The 21,008-nt window shown below is 37.1% G+C and overlaps 1 protein-coding gene across 3 annotated transcripts in view; it reads left to right on the top strand.

The window, feature by feature from the left end:
• Nucleotides 1–21,008, top strand: part of osbpl3a (oxysterol binding protein-like 3a) — a 29,518-nt gene that overhangs the window by 7,123 nt on the left and 1,387 nt on the right. For 2 of the 3 annotated variants that reach the window (XM_084130203.1, XM_084130204.1), the window contains exons 2-21: nt 5,907–6,038; nt 6,228–6,344; nt 6,431–6,484; nt 6,608–6,721; nt 6,832–6,960; nt 9,691–9,775; nt 9,939–10,042; nt 10,289–10,372; nt 10,461–10,614; nt 11,160–11,245; nt 11,348–11,479; nt 13,126–13,219; nt 13,312–13,556; nt 16,421–16,558; nt 17,442–17,505; nt 17,592–17,670; nt 17,792–17,942; nt 18,119–18,263; nt 18,415–18,541; nt 20,805–20,927. In XM_084130203.1, the coding sequence (XP_083986329.1) occupies nt 5,922–6,038; nt 6,228–6,344; nt 6,431–6,484; nt 6,608–6,721; nt 6,832–6,960; nt 9,691–9,775; nt 9,939–10,042; nt 10,289–10,372; nt 10,461–10,614; nt 11,160–11,245; nt 11,348–11,479; nt 13,126–13,219; nt 13,312–13,556; nt 16,421–16,558; nt 17,442–17,505; nt 17,592–17,670; nt 17,792–17,942; nt 18,119–18,263; nt 18,415–18,541; nt 20,805–20,927 (2,342 nt within the window). In that variant the 5' untranslated portion in view covers nt 5,907–5,921. The remainder of the gene's footprint in view (nt 1–5,906; nt 6,039–6,227; nt 6,345–6,430; nt 6,485–6,607; nt 6,722–6,831; nt 6,961–9,690; nt 9,776–9,938; nt 10,043–10,288; nt 10,373–10,460; nt 10,615–11,159; nt 11,246–11,347; nt 11,480–13,125; nt 13,220–13,311; nt 13,557–16,420; nt 16,559–17,441; nt 17,506–17,591; nt 17,671–17,791; nt 17,943–18,118; nt 18,264–18,414; nt 18,542–20,804; nt 20,928–21,008) is intronic. The other variant, XM_084130205.1, reaches the window with a different exon arrangement.

Genomic DNA, 21,008 nt, shown 5'->3' with positions numbered 1-21,008 from the left:
CGTCAGGATGTTCGCTAACAGTATATTGCTACTCCCATATTTCAAACCTTTTTTCTTTTTTTACCACAAAGTGAAAAACCAAAATAACTTTACTGTGAGTATTACAGGGCCATACAATTTAAAGTTCTGGCTCAGAAATCTGATTTATATAAGGTTGGGGTCCATATGAATTATTATTATAATTTTTTAAAAGAAATTTCTACTTTTATTCTGCAAAGATGCATTAAAGTGATCAAAAGTGACAGTAAAGACTTTTTATTTCAAATAAATTCTGCTTATTTGAACGTTCTATTCATCAAAGAATGCTGAGGAAAAAAATGAATCACAGTTTCCGCAAAAATATTAAGCAGCACAAATATTTACAACATTGATAATAATAAGAGCACAACATGAGCATATAAGAATTTCTTTGTATGCACCTCTCTTTATTATTTTCTAAAATGAATGAAGTATGCAATACAAAATTTAAATAAAGAATAAAACGTAACCAAAGAGCACATCCCCTCTCTCCCCCTACCCAAGAGCCATACTTACACCCATATGCAATGAAATTAAAGTGATTTCTGAAGGATCATGTGACACTGATGACTGGAGTAATGGCTGCTGGAAATTCAGCTTTGCCATCACGTGAATAAATTACATATTAAAATATACTAATACATATTAAAATATACTAATATTATATTAAAATGTTATTATCAGTTGTGATAATATTTCACAATATTGCCATTTTACTGTATTTTGATAAAATCTTGGTGAGCATAAGAGACTTGTGTAAAAAAAAACATGAATATATATATATATATATATATATATATATATATATATATATATATATATATGTATATGCGCCGTTATCTGAAGGTTTAATCTAGTTACTAAATCTAGATATTTGATCATTATTAGTATCAATAAATGTAATTATAATTTCAACAAAAATTTGGTGTTTTTTATCATACTTTTTGTTATCGTTTTTTTATATAAAACATTATAACGTTCAAGGCTGTGTGGTACAGTGATATTTTTTTACCCCAGTTTGCGTCATCGCTAACTCCCTTATCGCTGTATTATTTGTGTGCTGTGACTGTCTTTTGAATCTTCTGTCAGCATAATAATAGGAAAGAAAAGGGTTAAAGGAAAGCCTTGACTTTCTGTATTTGCAAATCTTCCCGACAAGGGAACCTATTTTCTGAAAGTTTCCTTTCATAAATGTTGATTTTTATGAGATTAGCAAAATTAAAAAAATCATAAGCATGTGTTTTAGCAACACCTTATGCATGATTAGCAGAAATGTAAATAACATTTGCAGGGCAGTTCATGCTGAAATGTTTGTAGTGTGAACAAACGCGGAGATGCAAAACCACAGGAATTCATTTGATCATAACATGTATTCGGATGCGCACGCATTCTTGTCTACATGCATGCCTCAGTTTAGGTTTAGACAAGTCTGGCTCTGCCAACTAAACAAAAATCAGATTGTGAGTTTGGAAACTCTAACTAGAGTTACTGGTATTTACACCCAGATTCTCAAACATACATACATACATTTTAAATAAAATAAAAGATACAAGCAAGTGACCCCCTCGAATAGCAACATATTTATCCCAAGGCAAGAGAGGCTCAGTAACAGAAGAGGAGATTTTTTTGTGTGTGTGTGTGTGTGTGTGTGTGTGTGTGTGTGTGTGTGTGTGTGTCTATTTACCACAAATTTGCCCTGGTGACTCAAATGTTCTGAGCATTAGTAGTCTGTGTTGTCGCTCTCTGTCTATTTCTCCTATCCATGTGCTCCCTCTTTAATGCTTTAACCTAAAGATTTAACAGTGTATGTATTGTAAACGTTCCATGCATGTTGTTGGTGTGTGTCGCTGGGTGTGGACGTATATAAAGTCATTTTTAGTTTGTGGTCACTCTGAAGAAGTTTGACAGTTGTGTTTACGTGGGACGTTTAGTTTGTGTTTGATAAGTGTGTAAATGTGAGTGGGACAGACTGTTTATAAAAACCCTTGACTTATATGAAATGTATCCTGAGCCATTTTTATGTATACTTAAATGAATAGTTCACTAAAAAATTAAAATGCTGTCATCATTTACTCTCCCTCAAGTTGTTTCAAACCTGTATGAATTTCTTTCTTCTGCTGAACACAAAAAAAAAGATATTTTGAAGAATGTCGGTAACCAAACAATTGATTTACCCCACTGACTTCCATAGTATTTTTTTTTCCAACTATGGAAGTTAATGGGGTCCATCAACTGTCTGGTTACCGACATTCTTCAAAATGTGTGTTCCTTTGTGTTCAGCAGAAGAAAGAAATTCATACAGGTTTGAAACAACTTGAGGGAGAGTAAATGATGACAGAATTTTCATTTTTAAAGTGAAATATTCCTTTAACTTTACATCAAAGATACATGGGTATGAGCTTCGAAACTATGCAAGTAACTAACTATGTTTGGCTTTAATAACTTGATGCACAAAGTTACATCAAAATATATATGTATACATGATATCAATATATATTAGTGCTGCACGATTAATCGTATCGCAATCGCGATGTCAAGCCTACGCGATTATATGACGCAAAATGCTGCGATTTTATATTAAATAAACAAATTAGCGCTGTAAACGCACTTATTAATGCAAATGCTTTTAAACCATTCATGCGCGATAAGACATGAAAGAACGAGCTGCCTGTGAATGTCCTCCTGACACACACAAACACACACAGATAGACGCGCGCCAGTATCAAGTTCTCTTTCGCGGTAGAACGAACGAACAACGCACATGTATGCCAAAATGAACGCGCTGCCTGTAAATGTCCTGACTGTGACAGACAGAAAGACTCGCGCTAATATCGTGCGTGCGCACAAAACAGCATGACAGTCAGTTCTCTTTCGAGCTTGAACCAGTGGTGTAGTCTACGTGATACGCAGGTATACGCCGTATACCCACTAGAAAAGGCCAAGGATTTCCGTATACCCACTTAAAAAATCGTGAGGATACGTAACAACTTCGTTTTGTGTCAGAACGTTCACACTTTCATTCATAAATTCACCCCGTCAGTGTTTGCGAAGCGACACCGAATCGCGGAATCCAGTCACAAATGGAGCTTGCTAAGCAGAACGTCATTACGGAATTTGGCTATTTTTGAATGAATAAATCAAAAGTAGGGATATGATATGGACTAGTGTCTGTGAATATTAAAGTTAAAAGAGACTGCAATTGTTCTACGCGTCTCTGGGAATGAGCGCTCAATGTGTGCTCCACTACGCACACACACACACTGAAGCACGCGTGACTCACGCTCGTGGTGTTTTCAGCGTTGCACTGTATTGAGACATGATGTAGGATAGGATACACATGTGCACACATGTTCATCGCAGAGCTGCTATGAGAGTCACTGCACGAGAATTTCACCATTTAATTTGACAAAACTATCGTCATTCATTCGTTTCATATAGCCTACACATAGAAACTGTAATGTCTTCAAAACAACCTGTCAAAATAAAAGTTCGGTATAACTTGAAGAAATTATAACAGAAATATATTACTATTGCACAGTAGAGTATACTTCAAATAGGCCTAATAATAATAATAATAATAATAATAATAATAATAATAGTTTATTAAAACACACAGAAACTCAAATGTCTACAACCCACCAAAATAAAAGTTTGGTCTAACTCAAAGAAATTAGAAAGAAATTGCACAGTAAAATTAATAACATTTTAAAATTAAAAATTAATAATAATAATAAAATCTATTAAAACGTTATTTTAAGGGAATATCACACAATTTTTCATACATGTTATAATTTAAACAGTAAACTTGCCAAAACAATAACACTTTTTTTTTCTTTTTTTTTTAAACACCATTTCTAAAAGTAAATTTGTATTTGTGCATATAATGTTTCATTATTATTTTTTTTTTTTTTTTTTTTGGAAAATTGTCAGCTTATATTACAGTATACTCACTACAAAAAACTAGACTACACCACTGGCTTGAACGAACAATAACACACACAATTATGCCAAAATGTCTTTTTGTCGAGTGTCTTCTTCATAACATAAGAGTAGTCTTATGATGAACATGGAGTTGTGATGACTCGTGAAAGAATGAGGCGCGTGTGAGATCCGCGTCTCTGACAGCGGCTGGTCTTAAAGGGACGGTACACAGTAGCCACTAATTATATCTGTCGCTAAAGTTATTCTTTTTTTATTTTTCTATATATTTTTTTTATTATTTTTCTTTACCCCTGACATGTATGGTTATATGTACTCTTGTATGTAAATTATGTTTTGTTCTTGTTAAAATGCAATAAATAAAAAAAAATCTGTCCTAAAGTTAATCAAAGAACAAAGGGAACAGAGAAAAACACTCACTGCTCTTGACTAAAGAACTTTTTCTTTAGGCTGATTATCACTAATCTGTGCGTGCATTTATTTTCCTTGAGAACCAAGCAAGTTGACTCATGAAACCATTTGTTTATTATATCGCAAATCGTAATCGCAATATTGACCTCTATTATTGCAATATGACATTTTCCCCAAATCGTGCAGCCCTAATATATATATATACAGTATATATATATATATATATATATATATATATATATATATATATATATATATATATATATATATATATATATATATATATATAAATTTTGTGTGTGTGTGTATGAGCATTAAAACTGTATGTTCTTTTTAGTCCTGAACTTTTAAGTCATCTGCTGCTGTCACACTGATGCTTAAGTATATTTATGATTTGTTAAACCTGCTCAGTCAGGGTGCATGAATGAATCACCTGACTGCTCCATAAATCTAAAAACTCTTCCATAAAAATGTTGCGCACAAGATTTTAAAAGTTTTGGCTATTGATTGAAAGCCTCTCAAGTTGTTGTAGAAACCATGATGCAACACCTCATATTTTTTGCATCATGCAAACAAAACACTACCATGTTTCAGAATGTTTTCAACTTATTATCAAAAGGTCACATGGTGTCATGAAAAATTGTGACACTGCTGATGTAGATGAGCAATGTAGTAGTTTTGTATCATACCTGTGTGTGTGCGCGTGTGTGCGCACATATTGCATGGTCCACTGAAACAAGAAAGGATGGGGCACAAGAACAGTGTGTCCCTGTGGACTCAAAACAATGATACACACACACACACACTCTCTTGGCTCAGGAGTAAATAAAAAATAACCTGATAAATATATATTTTCAGCTATATATTTTCATGTTCAATGACCCATTTACATGTTTCTGACATTAAATAATTGGCTTTTACAAAGCAAAATAATGATTAAAATATTATAATGATGACAAGTTAAATTTATTCGTAGAGATCTGGAAGCCTGTATTATATTGCCTGCTTGGGAATATGACCATGTCATACTGTTTTTATGCATTGTGTTGTCTTTTATTATTTTTTATTATGTCTTTGCTGTAACCACTGTAATCTCTTAGTTTTTTCTTTATTAGGGACATTTGTCGTTTACATTTCTTACATCATTTTTTTGTTTCTACTTATTTCTGTATATTTTAATGTTTTTTTTTAAATAAAATAAAAAGTATGTTGACTTTGTATGTTTTTCCTACCAACTATTAGATTAATATTAGGTACACAAACTAAAATAATTTATTTTGGGGGAAAAGGAGGATAAAGCAAATATTACTGGCCATAACTTAGTGTAGGTATGAAATATTCGAAAATTCCACCTATGGCAATATGACTATTACCTTCTTTTACATCTTCACAGATTTTTTTTTTTTTTTTTTGGTTGTCATTTCCTCCTTTGCCTCACTCACTTGTTCTTTTCTGTGACTCTGTTGCCCTCTGCTGGCCACATGATGTAACATGGTGTACAATTGTGTGTTGAGTGTTTACTGTTTTTGTGTCCACAGTAAATTAATTACAAGATGAGTTCAGACGAGCAAATTGCACCACTGTCTCCCAAGACATCACCCGCCACATCAAGCATGACACCATTTACACAACGGAAAGAGAGTAACTCCTCATCTGAAGACAACAGACAGGCAAGACAAACAGCTTCAGATCTTCATTGAGAGACCTTAATTGATGTTTGCTAAACATCTAGTGTGCAGATAATACATATGATGTCTTTTGAGGCATCTGGTATTGGGGGTATTGTAATTTTGTTCTTTCTCCCCAGAGCTTTTTTAAAATGTACACCTCTTTCTTTGTCTCATTTTCTTCATCTTTAGGAGAGCTGGGAGATAGTTGAAGATTTGAAGGGATTAACGGAAAATATTCAGAAGCCTGAGAAGCAGGAAGGTTTGCTGTTGAAAAAGAGGAAGTGGCCAATGAAAGGCTGGCATAAGGTGATCATATGATTTTGTAATTAAATATAATGACATTTAAATACATGCATCTTTCATCTAAGGGTGCTAATTTTTATTTTTCACAGAGATATTTCCTGCTCGAAAGGGGCATCCTTACATATGCCAAGACGGGGACTGATGTGAGTGTAAAAACCTCTCATCCACATACTACACACACATTCTTCAAGGCTCATGTGGAGTAAGATTACTTAAAACCTGTCAGAGATGCTCTTTCATCCCTTACTGTGTGATTGATTCCTCAGCTAAAGAAGGGGAGGTTACGAGGTCGCATTGATGTTGGTCTCTCTGTCATGGCCATGAAGAAGAAGTCAATGTGCATCGACTTGGACACAGAGGACAGTATCTATCACCTTAAGGTACTGGCAACACAAACAACACACACCTACATATGCTGGGCAAACAATAGTTATTTATTCTCATTTTATCAATGCCCATTCATTAGCTGTATTTGCTTTTACGTTCACAGGCAAAGACTAGGGATCTATTTGAAAAGTGGGTGACGCAACTACGTCTTCATCGAATGTTCCGTCAGAACGAGATAGCCATGGAGCCTCCCGAGCGACACCTGCAATCTGACTCCGCCTCCAACAGACGAGTATTTACCCTTCTTACACAATAATCATTCACAGTGTGGTATAAAATTCAGCCTTCAGACACATCAACAGGATAAGAAACTGTAAACTGTTAGAAAAGTCACAATAATAATGAGATCCACTGATGAAATTTAGTTTGAAACTCACAATTGTCGATTAATTATGTTATGAAAGAAGTAATGGCTGATAATTCTACTGTTCTAAAACCGCATTAATAGTTTTCCATCTAGAATTTTATATGGTTTGTTAAATCAGGAATCAAAACGTCTGGATGTACAGTAGAAAAAGAGTTTGAGTTTGAAGGAAAAAGCCTTAATTTTCTTTCAACATCAATCTAATATTAGTAATGCAATAAAAAAAAAGATTCTAGTGGTTTCACACTTAATTCTTCACCTTAATTCTTAGTCTCCATTTTACAGAGCTGCAAACTGCCTAGAGTCTACCCTGGTGGAAACAAGTGGGCCGAGACCCCTGAAAAGATGGGTCTCGTTCCGCTTTCAAACAAATTCTGGTGCAGTTTGACTGAAATATGAACGCAACACAGACCAAAGACATGTAAACGAACCAAAGACATGATGTCACAAGATTCAACCCTAAAAAGAGCAAAATGCTAAATCATACCTGTTTTTTCTCGTCATAGTCACAATGTTGCCCATCACCGTTCGGTACAGGCATCAGAACCGTGTCTCCTCACAGCAGATCTTACTTTGTGTGTGTGATGGAGGGATTCCTGCCACTGTTTTGACTCCTTAAAGGTAGGGTAGGTAGGATTTTTCTAAAAAAAAAAACATTCCAAATTTGTTTAAACTGTCTTTATATACCAATACATAATTAAAATATAAGTACTCTGAAAAAGAGAGTATAAAAATCGAGTGTCTGTAGACCTCTCACGACTGTTGTAAACACAGCTAATTATTTCCATTCACTCCACCCCCTCCCTTCTGGGCTCCTTCCAAAGCCACGCCCCCAAAACACATGAACGCGCGACGCCAAATGCTCAGGCTCAGGAAGACGCATTTATTTACCTGAGACGAGTAGAGAGGAAAGAGCACAGTGCATGCAGTGACATCATGTCAGAATCACATGTAATAAAATACCTAACTTTATCACTATAAATATAAACAAATAAGATGGCTTTTAGTACTCACTATCAAGCTAGCATATCGATACTGGTAAAGTTTAAAATATATTTTGTTTGATTCGGTAACGAGCTATATTTAGGCTATAGGTAACGAGCTATATTTATATATAAGGCAAAGCTAAAAACAGGTTGCATTGATACACGTTTTTCCATTACCATCAGTTAAACTGTGATGAAGGTGAATTTCGTGTAAGAGTCATAACATATACGGTGTTTTGCATGTAAGAGTTTACATGATGAAAACATTGTTGACTCTGATGAGGACTAACGTTACACTCCGGTGACAAGTACCGCATCGTCGGTTCGAGGACAGGTCCGGGGTCGAGGGCGAAGCAGAGGAGGTCGTTCAAGAGTGTGGGCAACCAGGGTCCGAGGAAGTAGTTTTTGCCTTGTTTGCCTTCGCTGACTGCATATGCAGGTGCTTTGAATTTTGAATGCTCTTTCTCTGCCATAATTTTACTCTTCGTAGGTTCCGCGCCTCTCTTGCACTCCCCTCAAATCAAACGGGTGCGCGCGCATATGGGCAGATCTAGCAACAGTGGTGGTAGCCTTGGTTGCGAGAGTGAGTGACAGTCGCCCAAACCAATCAATTGTTTCGTCCCTAATGGAAATAATGAGCTGTGTTTATTGCAGATTAAAAGGTCTACAGTCACTCGATTTTTAAACTCTCTTTTTCAGAGCACTTACATTTTAATTATGTATTGGTATATAAAGACAGTTTAAACAAATTTGAAAAAAAGTTTTTTATAAAAATCCTACCTACCCTCCCTTTAACACATTTTATAAGCACTTCACGAGTTGTCAGCTCCATCATATGTACGTATATACAGCGAGCGCATTTAGCCCAGCACACAGTTTTAGATGTTCGACAAGTTCCATCGCAAAATATACATCATAAAAGCCATTTTTTATTTGTTTTGTATCTTTAGGTTCAGTGTTAAAAACACTAAGCTAACCAGGACTGAATGTATCAATGTCTTTTTTGGTCTGGACCAAAAGAACTAAGAACCAAACTGCAAGTGTGAACACACCCTTAATAGAAGTCACAGACTGATTAAAAAAAAAAGTTTAATCGACAGATTAACAGATAGGTTGAGAGTGACTCTTGAGGCGATTGGGTCATGGTGTGAGCTGCTACTAACAATGAGCAAGACGGACCTTTCAGGGTAGGAGATTATGACCTTAAAATGAACTTCTAAAATGTACTGCCAGATTCTGGAAGATAAATTCTTCAAACAGTGGTACAAGAGGAAGTGAGGCTGGTCCTTCAAGAGTCACTCGCAACCTGTCTGTCTATAAAGCCTTTAAAAAAAGTGTTTCACAGCACTTTGGCTTGTGATTTTTATTAAGTTAGGGTCAAGTTTCATGATTCTTTACCTTAGCAAAGTCACTGAGAACCTGACAACTTGTACTTCTGGAGACTCCAGGTAGGTTTCAATTCTAGAAAATGGTGGCACTGGAGACTAAAGGGTTCTTAATATATATCTTACAGATCCCAAACTTTTGAAGCCTTTCCCATCATTTTCAAGTGGCACAGAAAGGCATTATACACCAATGTGACATTTTGTCTTTTTTTTTTCTTTGTTCCCAGCGTTCGTTTCATTCCAAGCAGCCTTTAGCCCTTTTGAAGAACAACTGGCTTCATAACTCACAAGACATGGAGAAGTGCTGCAAAGGTAGCTGCAAAAACCTAAACTGACACATCATTCTGAAGTATTAATCATGGCCAAAATACTGTTCATCTCTCAGATAATACACAGAGAACATTTAAAAAAGCAGGATGGCTTAACTGACCCATCACTAAGAAAATGAAATGCTAAATGGTAATCTTTTTGTTAGATCTGTCGGAGTGTGATTCATCGTTGCTGGAATTAAATCTTCTTCTGAAAAATATGGAAGTTCTTCACCGAGCGTTCTCGGCACCTGCCATTAACTTTCTGCAGGTAGTGCCTTTTGCATTATTGTATGTAATGATTAAAAGATCATCAATATGTGTTTAAGTTTGGCGCATGTGATGATAAATTAATTTGGGGACATCCAGATACCTCCTAAACTCTTCATATATGTACACTACTGTTTGAAAGTTTGGGGTTAGCATGATTTGTTAATGTTTTTGCAGTTTCCAATGCTCATTGTGTCATTTTTTGACAAAACATTAAACGTCTGTATGTGCGTGTGTGTGACCCCAGACTGAAGGCTCCAAAAAAGAGAAACGAGGACACAAAAAATGGAGATCAAAGAATTCTAGCAAGGAAAATAAAAGCACACTACAGGTAAGATTTAGATTTAGGCTCTAAATATAACTCCAATTTACACATACTGTACTAGACACTGCATCATATACTATCTGTCATTTTCTAGCAGAATCCTGACACTTCATCTTCCCGTCTGCACGTATCTCATCCAAACTTGGTATATTCAGAGCCTGTTTCACCAGACTCATGCCTGGAAAGTCCAGACTCGCCCACGGAAGCCTCTCGGATGCAGGAGGAGTTCTTTCGACTCGCTGGCACTAGTGAGTTTGAATGTTCACATGCATTTTTGCAGGGATATTTATATTAATACTTATGATATATATTAATATTCAATCATTAATATTATATTAATAATTAAAGGTGCAGTATGTAAGAATGACAACTAGTGGTCGACATAGGTACTGCAGCCGAAGTCAAAATATCTGAGATCGTCGTTTCTCCCGCAACTGCTCCTCAGACTGGACGGCGCTCACACGGGTTGCTAGTTTGAGCACACGCAACAGGAACGAGCACAATGGACAATGAAAATTGGCAACATGCAGTATCACAAACCAAAGCAAAAACAAACATTCCAGCCTGGAAACGCACATTTCAAAGTAAAATAACTGGCTGTAGAAGAGTTTTTCAGAGAAACGAGTATGTGGACTTAGAATGTTTCCTCAATATATGCAAACAGATTATGGTATTTTTATGCTTTAGTAGAGTGAAAAAGTTACATACAGCACCTTTAAAATCATAGTTTCTGATATTACAAGAACCATATGATGAAATGACATATATTCTTCCCCTTTCTTTCTTCTACTAGTTAATTCCACTCTTAGGTCAGCGTACACTTCCCTTTGCTCAGAAAGAGACAGAGTCAGGAACACATTAGATTGTATCAGTGAGAAGGTATAAAAGCAACAAATTTTTGTTATCTGTTTTTAAGTGTTTATATTTCCTATTATTATTATTGGCCAAAATCAAGGCAATTTTATCTTCTTATTCAATCAGGATGTCCTTGATGGGTCACGCCCTCTGCTGCAGCAAGTGTCCAGTGAGAGTCGAGGGTCAATCCCAGAGTCCTTATCAGAGTTCTTTGACGCTAAAGAGTATCTGCTGTCTGGCAGCTCGTCTGAGAATGAGGTCAGAAAGGTCAAGTGGTCAAATCGCATATTCGCGTGAATCATCTGTCAGTGAACTGAATTTTATGAAATTTTAACATTTTAGCAAAAAGAAGCTAAAATGTAAGGCACTGTGAACTGAATTGCAGAGAATGTATTGAGATTGTGGGAGATATTTATATCGTAATTATTGTTTAAACGATATGCAAGCTGACATTATGTCACTCACTTTGCAAAAATAGACAAAAACATGGCTCGAGGGTTCACGCTTTCACCGTATATATATATATATATATTACAATACCCCCAAAATTCATTTTCACCTCCATGAGTTTTTGTTTCATATTTATAACATAAGATGTAGTTAAGCAATATCACACCAGCAAAAGTTAATTTTTCCCAAATATCTGCACAATTGCTAATGTGATATTGATTTTATACAGCAGTTCAATAAACAATCAAGTCAAGTCACCTTTATTTATATAGCACTTTATACAACAAAGATTGTTTTAAAGCAGCTTTACAATGATAACAGGCGAATGATTCAATAATGCAAACAATACATTTCGGCTGTCCAGCAGCTATAAAAGAAAATAGTGTCATTGTTCAGCCTAAGTCAGTTCACTGTTGATTCAGTTCTGTTGTAAAGATCATCAATTATTAAGTTCATTTTATCTATAAAGCAGTAATGTCATCATTCTGCTCAGTTCAGTTCTCATCCAATAGTGTCAGTGCAGTCAAATCAATAATAATGTTGAATATTAATAAAGTGGCCCCAACTAAGCAAGCCAGAGGCGACAGTGGCAAGGAACCCAAACTCCATCAGGTGACAGAATGGAGAAAAAAGAGTCTCAGTCGGGGGCCCAGTTCTCCTCTGGCCAATGAATGAACACGATGTGATTATGATTCAGGCTGCATCACAAGTCAGAAATCAGATTGTGGATCAGTAGCATTCAAATATTTCATCCAGTGCCTTGCGGTACTCCATACTGAACTTGTGATCGATATGCCACATCTCCATTGTGCCTAAAATGCAACTCACAATAAGTTAACATTATAAGTTACATTTTAGGCACAATATTGTCTGTTATTGTTTTATTTCGGCAATGAAGATTTCTTAATAAAAACACAGCAGAACTGTTGTGCTTCTCTAAGCAACACAGAGCTGTGCTTCATTACTGAATGAATCCATGTTTCAGTTTAATCTGTTAGAATCTGTTCATTTCAGAGTCAGTTTAACTCATGTAAACCTGACTCCCCTGGCCTCTAGAGGCGCTTTTGCAACTGACGCTAACGGCTGCAGTCTTTTAGCCTTGTTAGCATCCCGCACCAGAGTCCCCGGTTTGAATCCTGCTCGGAGCAGGACGAGTTGGACCAGTTACATACACATACGTTTAAATATGTCTTTACGCTCCACCAGTTCTGATGTTTTGTTTTAACAGTGAATTGCGTTTTATAAGGCTAATAAAAATCTGTCCAAATCATATTTTTTTTTAACAATATACACCCCGAGCGTATTATTACAATTATATTACTAATACTATTCATTTTTATTTCTTCAGGTCTTAAAAAGGTTTTAAATAGCCTTAAAATTTACTTTAAAAATGTAACTGAAATGTTACACATGAATTCCTTTATGATCAGTATAATTTTTTTTTGTGTGACCAGTTGTCTGATGATGATTCATACGTCAGTGATGTGAGTGACAGCACATCAGTAGAGTTTTGCAGGGATGAGAACGGCTGCACGAGGGAGAATTTTGGTGAGGCACTGTTAAGCACACACATTCAAGTTCACTTTTATGAAGCTTCACCTTTCTTTGCAATCATAGTTAGTGGATTATGTGTGTGTTAGTGTCTTCAGGTAACGGCAATGAGAGTGCAGTGATGAGACGAGGCCGTTTGCCAAGTGCACGCATGAACGAGAGCGTGAATCTGTGGAGTATTCTGCGCAGTAACATCGGTAAAGACCTGTCGAAAGTGGCTATGCCCGTCCAGCTCAATGAGCCCATGAACACTCTGCAGAGACTGTGTGAGGAAGTTGAGTACTGCCACCTGCTGGACACCGCTGCAAACACACGCGACCCACACATGCGCATGGTGAGATCAGTCAAATTATAATTCTGTCACCATTTACTCACTCTCATGTCCTTCTAAACTGGTATGACTTTCTTTCTTCTATGGAACATGAAAGGAGACTTTTAAGCTTCAGAAGGATTCTGTGTTTAACTAATATAAGGCTTTTATTTTAATCATGATCTCTATTTCTATTTCTCTTGATTATTTAAAGGGATAGTTCACCCAAAAATGAAAATTATCCTAGGGGTATATGACATTCCTCTTTCAGACGAATCCAATCAGAGTTATATTAAAAAATGTCCTGGCTCTTCCAAGCTTTATAATGGCAGTGAATGGCCATTTCTGTTTTGAAGTCCATAAACGTACATCTATCCATCAGAAAAGTGCTCCAGACGGCTCCGGGGGGGTTAATAAAGGCCTTCTGAAGCAAAGCAATGCGTTTGTATAAGAAAAATATCCATATTTAAAACTTTATAAAGTAAAATAACTAGCTTCCGGCCAAACGAACATACGGATTCCACTTAAGTCTAAAGCGCAACTTATCAAAGTAATGTGATGTACTGCTGATATTTACACTACGCCATGACGCACTACGCTACTTCTGACGTCACAAGTTACGCTATAGGCGTAAGTGGACTGCTTATGTTCGTTTGGCCGGAAGCTAGAATTTTACTTTGTAACATGTTAAATATGAATACGTTTCTTACACAAACTCATCGCTTCGCTTCAGAAGTCCTTTATTAACCCCCCGGAGCCATCTGGAGCACTTTTATGATGGATAGATGCACTTTTATGGACATTTTTTAAAGGGGTGGTATAATGCACAATTTTTTTTACATTATGTAAAATAAGTCTCTGTTGTCCCCAGTGTGTGTATGTGAAGTTTTAGCTAAAAATACCCCACAGATAATTTTTTACAGCATGGGGCGGGCTTAACATATGACGACAGAGTTGCGACGGCTGCCACTTGAAAACAAAGAATGACGGCTGCTGATGGAGAACAACGGTCTTTCGAATCGGCTTTGGCCGCAACTCTGGAGGACTTGGAGTTAAGTTTTTCTTTGAGAAAAGAGCAAAGAACGGCACTTAAGTCATTCTTAAAAAAAGGAAGATGTGTTCGTCGTTTTGCCGGCCAGATATGGCAAAAGTTGAATCTATCAACTAAGCTCTGCTGTTGGGAAAACGCTCTGGTTGGTTTAAGCGCTGTCCTATTGCGTGCAGAGGGAATTTGAAAGACAGCCGTTTATCCCGCCCCTCGGATTAAACCGTGTCTATGGTGAGTTTCCAGACCTAACATCTTGATGTAGGTCTGGCTTGCCAGGCTAGCAGACATGCACTAAAATGACAGAAACTGTTCTGCCTTTTTATGTTTAAAGGTGCTCTAAGTGATGTTGGGTGACGTCACTTCTTGTTGATGTTTAAAGTATTGTCAAACAAAACGAGGCTAGCTAAACCCTCCCTCCTCCTCCTCATCCGCGCACTAACCCCCCAAACCCCACCCCCATATCCTTCTTGTCGGTTATTGGCTGGAACAGTTTTTTATGTTTCGTGGTGCGGGTTAGCCCAGTTTGTTTTTCTTGCCGTTTATGGAGCCTGGGCTGTCTACAGAGACCGTGTTTTTTTACAGTGTGTTCAGGGGACAGGCAGCTAGCGGATGGTGAGGAGATGTTTGCTGTATGTGACAAAATGTTTTGGCCTAAAAAACGTGTGACATCGCTTGGAGCACCTTTAAACTGGAGTTGAACAATGATGGAGAGACTAAAGAAGAAGTGACAACATGTAGAATTCCACAGGACGTTTCTGAATGGTTAATTCATTAATTTATGTTGCTGATGTGGACTATCTTCAGTTAGCATATTCTGTCATGATTATCTATAAAATCGCTCATGTGGGAACTGTTGTAAAATGCCTATAGAGTGATATGCTATTGCATTTGTGTCACATACTGTATTGCGTTTGAAAAGACGAAGGCGACAGCTTGAGCAGACTCGCAAATGTGCTCTACTATAACAACTCTTCCTCTTCTCAACATGGACTGTGTGTTCCGGGGGCAGGGTTTATGTACATTTTAGGGTTAGTGATGTCACTAACCCGGGAGGAATGTGGTGTAGTCCAGTTTGTTGTAGTTCTTGAAAAGCAATTTCAAGAAAATATCTTCCTTTGCTCTGAACTTTGAGCATTGTAACTTTGCAGACGTTGTTTATGCTCAAACAGCAACATTACACGCTAACTAAAGTTAGAAAAGTGAAATCATAATCAACCACCCCTTTAATATAACTCTGATTGTATTCGTCTGAAAGAAGAATGTCATATACACCTAGGATGGCTTTAGGGTGAGTAAATTATGGGCTAATTTTCATTTTTGGGTGAACTATCCCTTTAAACATGATAGTCTGCTTTATTTGCAATATATCCAAGCATGATTCTCAACTAAATTGTTTGCGACTGTGGTTCCTGAATAATCCACTTTGGTACAATACAAAGTCTTTTTAGTTGTTTTAATAGAAAAACATTAACATAATTTGGAATTATTGTAATTAATATTAGGTATTTAAGAAGCTTCTTAAGGTTTTACCAATTTTTGTAATATAGAGATTGTGTTAATGTACATGATAAATATATAGTTTCCTGATATATTATAATGTAAAATAAACCCTGCTTATGAGTTGACATTTTCTTAATATTTGCATTTTCTTAATATTTGCTTAGGTTAAAGTGCAATAATTCTAATGAAATGTAAAAAGAAATTTCTCAAATGAAAGCAATAGTGATTAATAATTGCAATTTAAATTTTTGAGCAAAATAATTGTCATTGTTAGTTTAAGCATTATTGTGCTGCCCTATGTTTAACCATATATTCTATTCTTGTGTGTCTTTTTCTTAAGGTATATATAGCGGCATTTGCTGTGTCAGCCTATGCATGTTCGTTCACTAGAGCAGGAGGAAAACCCTTTAATCCTATACTGGGAGAGACATATGAGTGTCTCCGGCCAGATAAGGGCTTCCGCTTCATTGCTGAACAGGTAACCGTGCACATTTCTGTTATTTCAACCAAATCACAAAGGTGTACACCAGGGCTGACGCGATAACCACAATATTGTAATACCGCGATACTGACAAGCCAACCGCAGAGGAATGCTAGCAACCGCAATGTTCATGTTTGTTTTCTTTTTTCACAAGGCTATACCCTTCTTGTTTTACACTTCATGCATGTGTATTGAGTGTTAAGTTAATAATGAACAAAAGTGAAGAATGTAATTTTTCTTAAATAAGACTGTGCACCATTGTGATTTGTAAAGAAGCTCTGTAGAGCTTTGTAAAGTGGGGCTCAAAGTTAAAATCATTTAAACGCCTTGTTTCATTAATAAATGAATGAGCGTTTTTGAACACACAGTTGAATGAACGGTTTTACTCACTCAAAGACAGTGCGTGGCCGCCACCTAGTGGCGTAACAATGTAACCTGCACTGACTGACAGCCAGTCTAGAATGCGTAGAGGCAAGCAGTGCTGATGCTGGATACTATTGGGAAATATCAGCAGTCTCAGAAAGCCTCTCTTGTCCAGTCAGATTCGAGGATCGGAACTAACTGTTACACATATAACAGTAGCCTAACAAGCTTATTGTCAGGTTCATGTTCTGTTTGGTGGACCCTTACTTTAATATTATTTCCTTTAGTTCCTGTTTAATTTCCTTTGTTCTACCCCTGTTTATATAGCCCTGTGTTTCAGTTGTTCGTTTTCAGTTCTCGTTTATGCATTGTGTGGTTTGCGTGTTTTAAACAAAATGATGATAATATGGCATATTGTGATATTATTGAGCCACTCAAAATCACAGCAAGGGAAATTCCTTCACTGTGACAGCCCTAGTGTACACGCTCACATGCTCTTTAACACTGTGTCCCTAAGGTCAGTCACCATCCACCCGTGTCCGCTTGTCACTGTGAGTCCAAAAGGTACACATTTTGGCAAGGTAAGTGAAGCACAGTTGGCTAGTGTCAAGCATTTTAGCAGTTTGCATGATTTGATGCCCTTCTCTGTATATTCTCTGTCCATTAGATATCCGTTGGAAGAATAAGTTTTGGGGAAAATCAATGGAGATTGTTCCCATGGGAGTCACTCACTTAGAGTTGCCAGGGTGAGTTAATTTTATCATGAATTATTCTGCTTATCATTCACTTCCATTATTCCAGCACACAGTCTCCTCCATGTCTCAGCATCTCTCAGCATCTCTCTTTCACTCATTCGCTCATTCTCAGTTTTGGGGATCGATATGAGTGGAGTAAGGTCACTTCATGCATTCATAACATTCTAAGTGGTCAGCGCTGGATCGAACACTATGGGGAAATGTCAATCAAGCACTCAACCACGATGGGAGGTGTCAGTCATTGCAAAGTCACTTTCCTTAAGGTGGGACCTTCAAGACATGCAAAATTCTTTAATCCCACATATGTGTGTGTATCCGTGTTTGTCTTGCCCACATCTTCCTCTTGTTGAACAACCTCAACCAAATATTCATTTTATGAATGATTTGTTTATTACCTGTTCTTTTATTGTAATTTGTTTTATGCATGCCTTATATTCAGTCGAGATCTGGAGGTCTGAATGCTAATGAGGTAGAGGGTGTGGTCACTGATTCAGAGGGGCGTGTCATTTACTCTCTGTTTGGCAAATGGAATGAGGCCTTGTACCTGGGAAAACCGCCCTCGGCAACCTGCATCTGGAGAGCAAGTAAGTTCCAGAGCAGTCCATTTAAATGTTTCAAATATCAAAATTATAATCATTAGGTTCCATCTTCAATGAATTTGTGGATAATGATCTCAGGAGGGCGCTAACACAACACTGTTTTTGCCTTTGTATGTTTGTGTATGGATGCATATAGATCCTATACCTGAGGACCATGAGCAGTACTATGGATTCACCCAGTTTGCAATTGAGCTAAATGAATTGGAGGAGAGTTTAAGGCCACTCTTGCCCCTGACGGACACTCGTTTTAGACCCGACCAAAGGTACAGACATAATTGGAGACATGAGTCAAAATCTGCTAAGGGGTAATAATGGAACAAGTCATTATCCACTATTAACAACAGGATCTGCATTTTCATGGGTTTAAATAAAATATTTTTGTTGTAAGAGACAATAAAAACAACTTTGCATCAAAACCACTCTTTTCCTGGTAAAAAATTAACTTAATTTTCAAAAGTGAACAAATTTGCCACAAATTTGGGGTCCTAAAACCAGTCAGTATCTGGTGTGACCACCATTTGCCTCACGCAGTGCAACACATCTCCTTCGCATAAAGTTGATCAGGTTGTTGATTGTGGCCTGTGGAATGTTGGTCCACTCCTCTTCAATGGCTGTGCGAAGTTGCTGGATATTAGCAGAACCTGGAACACGGTGTTGTATACGCCGATCCAGAGCATCCCAAACATGCTCAATGGGTGACATGTCCGGTGAGTATGCTGGCCATGCAAGAACTGGGATGTTTTCAGCTTCCAGGAATTGTGTACAGATCCCTGCAACATGGGGCCGTGCATTATCATGCTGCAACATGAGGTGATGGTCGTGAATGAATGGCACAACAATGAGCCTCAGGATCTCGTCACGGTATCTCTGTGCATTCAAAATGCCATCGATAAAATGCACCTGTGTTCGTTGTCCATAACATACGCCTGCCCATACCATAACCCCACTGCCACCACGGGCCACTCGATCCACAACATTGACATCAGCAAACCGCTCACCCACACAACTCCATACACGCTGTCTGCCATCTGCCCTGTACAGTGAAAACAGGGATTCATCCGTGAAGAGAACACCTCTCCAAAGTGCCAGACTCCATCGAATGTGAGCATTTGCCCACTCAAGTCAGTTACGACGAGCATGCCAATGAGCTTCACTGAGACGGTTTCTGAAGAAATTCTTTGGTTATGTAAACCGATTATTGCAGCAGCTGTCCGGGTGGCTGGTCTCAGACAATCTTGGAGGTGAAGATGCTGGATGTATAGGTCCTGGGATGGTGTGGTTACACGTGGTCTGCAGTTGTGAGGCCGGTTGGTGTACTGCCAAATTCTCTGAAACGCCTTTGGAGATGGCTTATGGTAGAGAAATGACATTCAATTCATGGACAACAGCTCTGGTGGACATTCCTGCAGTCAGCATGCCAATTGTACACTCCCTCAAAACTTGCGACATCTGTGGCATTGTGCTGTGTGATAAAACTGCACATTTTAGAGTGGCCTTTTATTGTGGCCAGCCTAAGGCACACCTGTGCAATAATCATGCTGTCTAATCAGCATCTTGATATGCCACACCTGTGAGGTGGATGGATTATCTCGGCAAAGGAGAAGTGCTCACTAACACAGATTTAGACAGATTTGTGAACCATATTTGAGAGAAATAGGCCTTTTGTGTACATAGAAAAAGTCTTAGATCTTTAAGTTCAGCTCATGAAAAATGGGGGCAAAAACAAAAGTATTTCTATATAAGTAACAAATTTTTCTTAAATATATACATGCATGTGTGAGTATTTATATATACAAAATAATTATACACCGTACACACACATATATTATGTAAACACAAACTTTTATTTTGGATGCAATTAATCATGATTAACTGTTGCCCATCACTAATTTTAACTCAATTTTTAATGAATCTTCAATGAAATATACGACTGAAAGTCACAAAATGCAAAACAATGCAGATGCATTTTGAATTTTTTTAGATAAGCTGGTGCTGTCACTAACAATTATTTTGGTAATAGAGTAATCAATAGATTATTTTGATGATTGTTTTTGCGTAAAAAATAATTTTATTATGGTAAAAATGGTTTTATTATGGTTTTATTGAACAACACTTAAATGTATAATGTTATGTACATAATATAAACAATCAACTTATGTACATTATGTATTTTAACAAATGCCTGCAGAGGGCGCTAAAAGCCTTGTGATTCTTGTTGTTACACTTTACAGCATGATAAAATCCTTGTTTAACACTTTCCCCATCACTGTCTGATTTTTCCATCATTTATGAGACACCGCTTCCCTGCCATTGACAGAGGCTTTCCGTGTTTTCAAATGTTTTATCAAATGTTGTTTAATATACAATAAAAGATTATACATTTTTACATGATTTGTTACATTTAATGACCCCTTAGCAGATTTTGACTCACTATGAAGTATGAATTATGCATGTATGTTATGCAAAATTAACTCTTCCCATTACTAAAACCAGCTGTTGTCTACTTATTGGTCCTCTTTTTGTTAGATTACTTGAAGAGGGTGATATTACCGGAGCAGAAGAACAGAAAGAAAGAATTGAAGTCCTCCAAAGAGAGAGGAGGAGAGTCCTGCAAGAAAATAACATGACACACTCACCCCGATTTTTCAAGTAAGTGACTGTTATGAACATAAAGATGCTGTTGTTGCATTTGGGCGCATCATGAGTTTCTCAAAACTCAATTTTGTTCAT

Source organism: Abramis brama, assembly GCF_963993115.1.
Source record: "Abramis brama genome assembly, chromosome: 12".
Lineage (NCBI taxonomy): Eukaryota > Metazoa > Chordata > Actinopteri > Cypriniformes > Leuciscidae > Abramis > Abramis brama.
The sequence above is the reverse complement of the archived record's forward strand: the minus strand, read 5'-3'. Positions and strand labels throughout refer to the sequence as shown.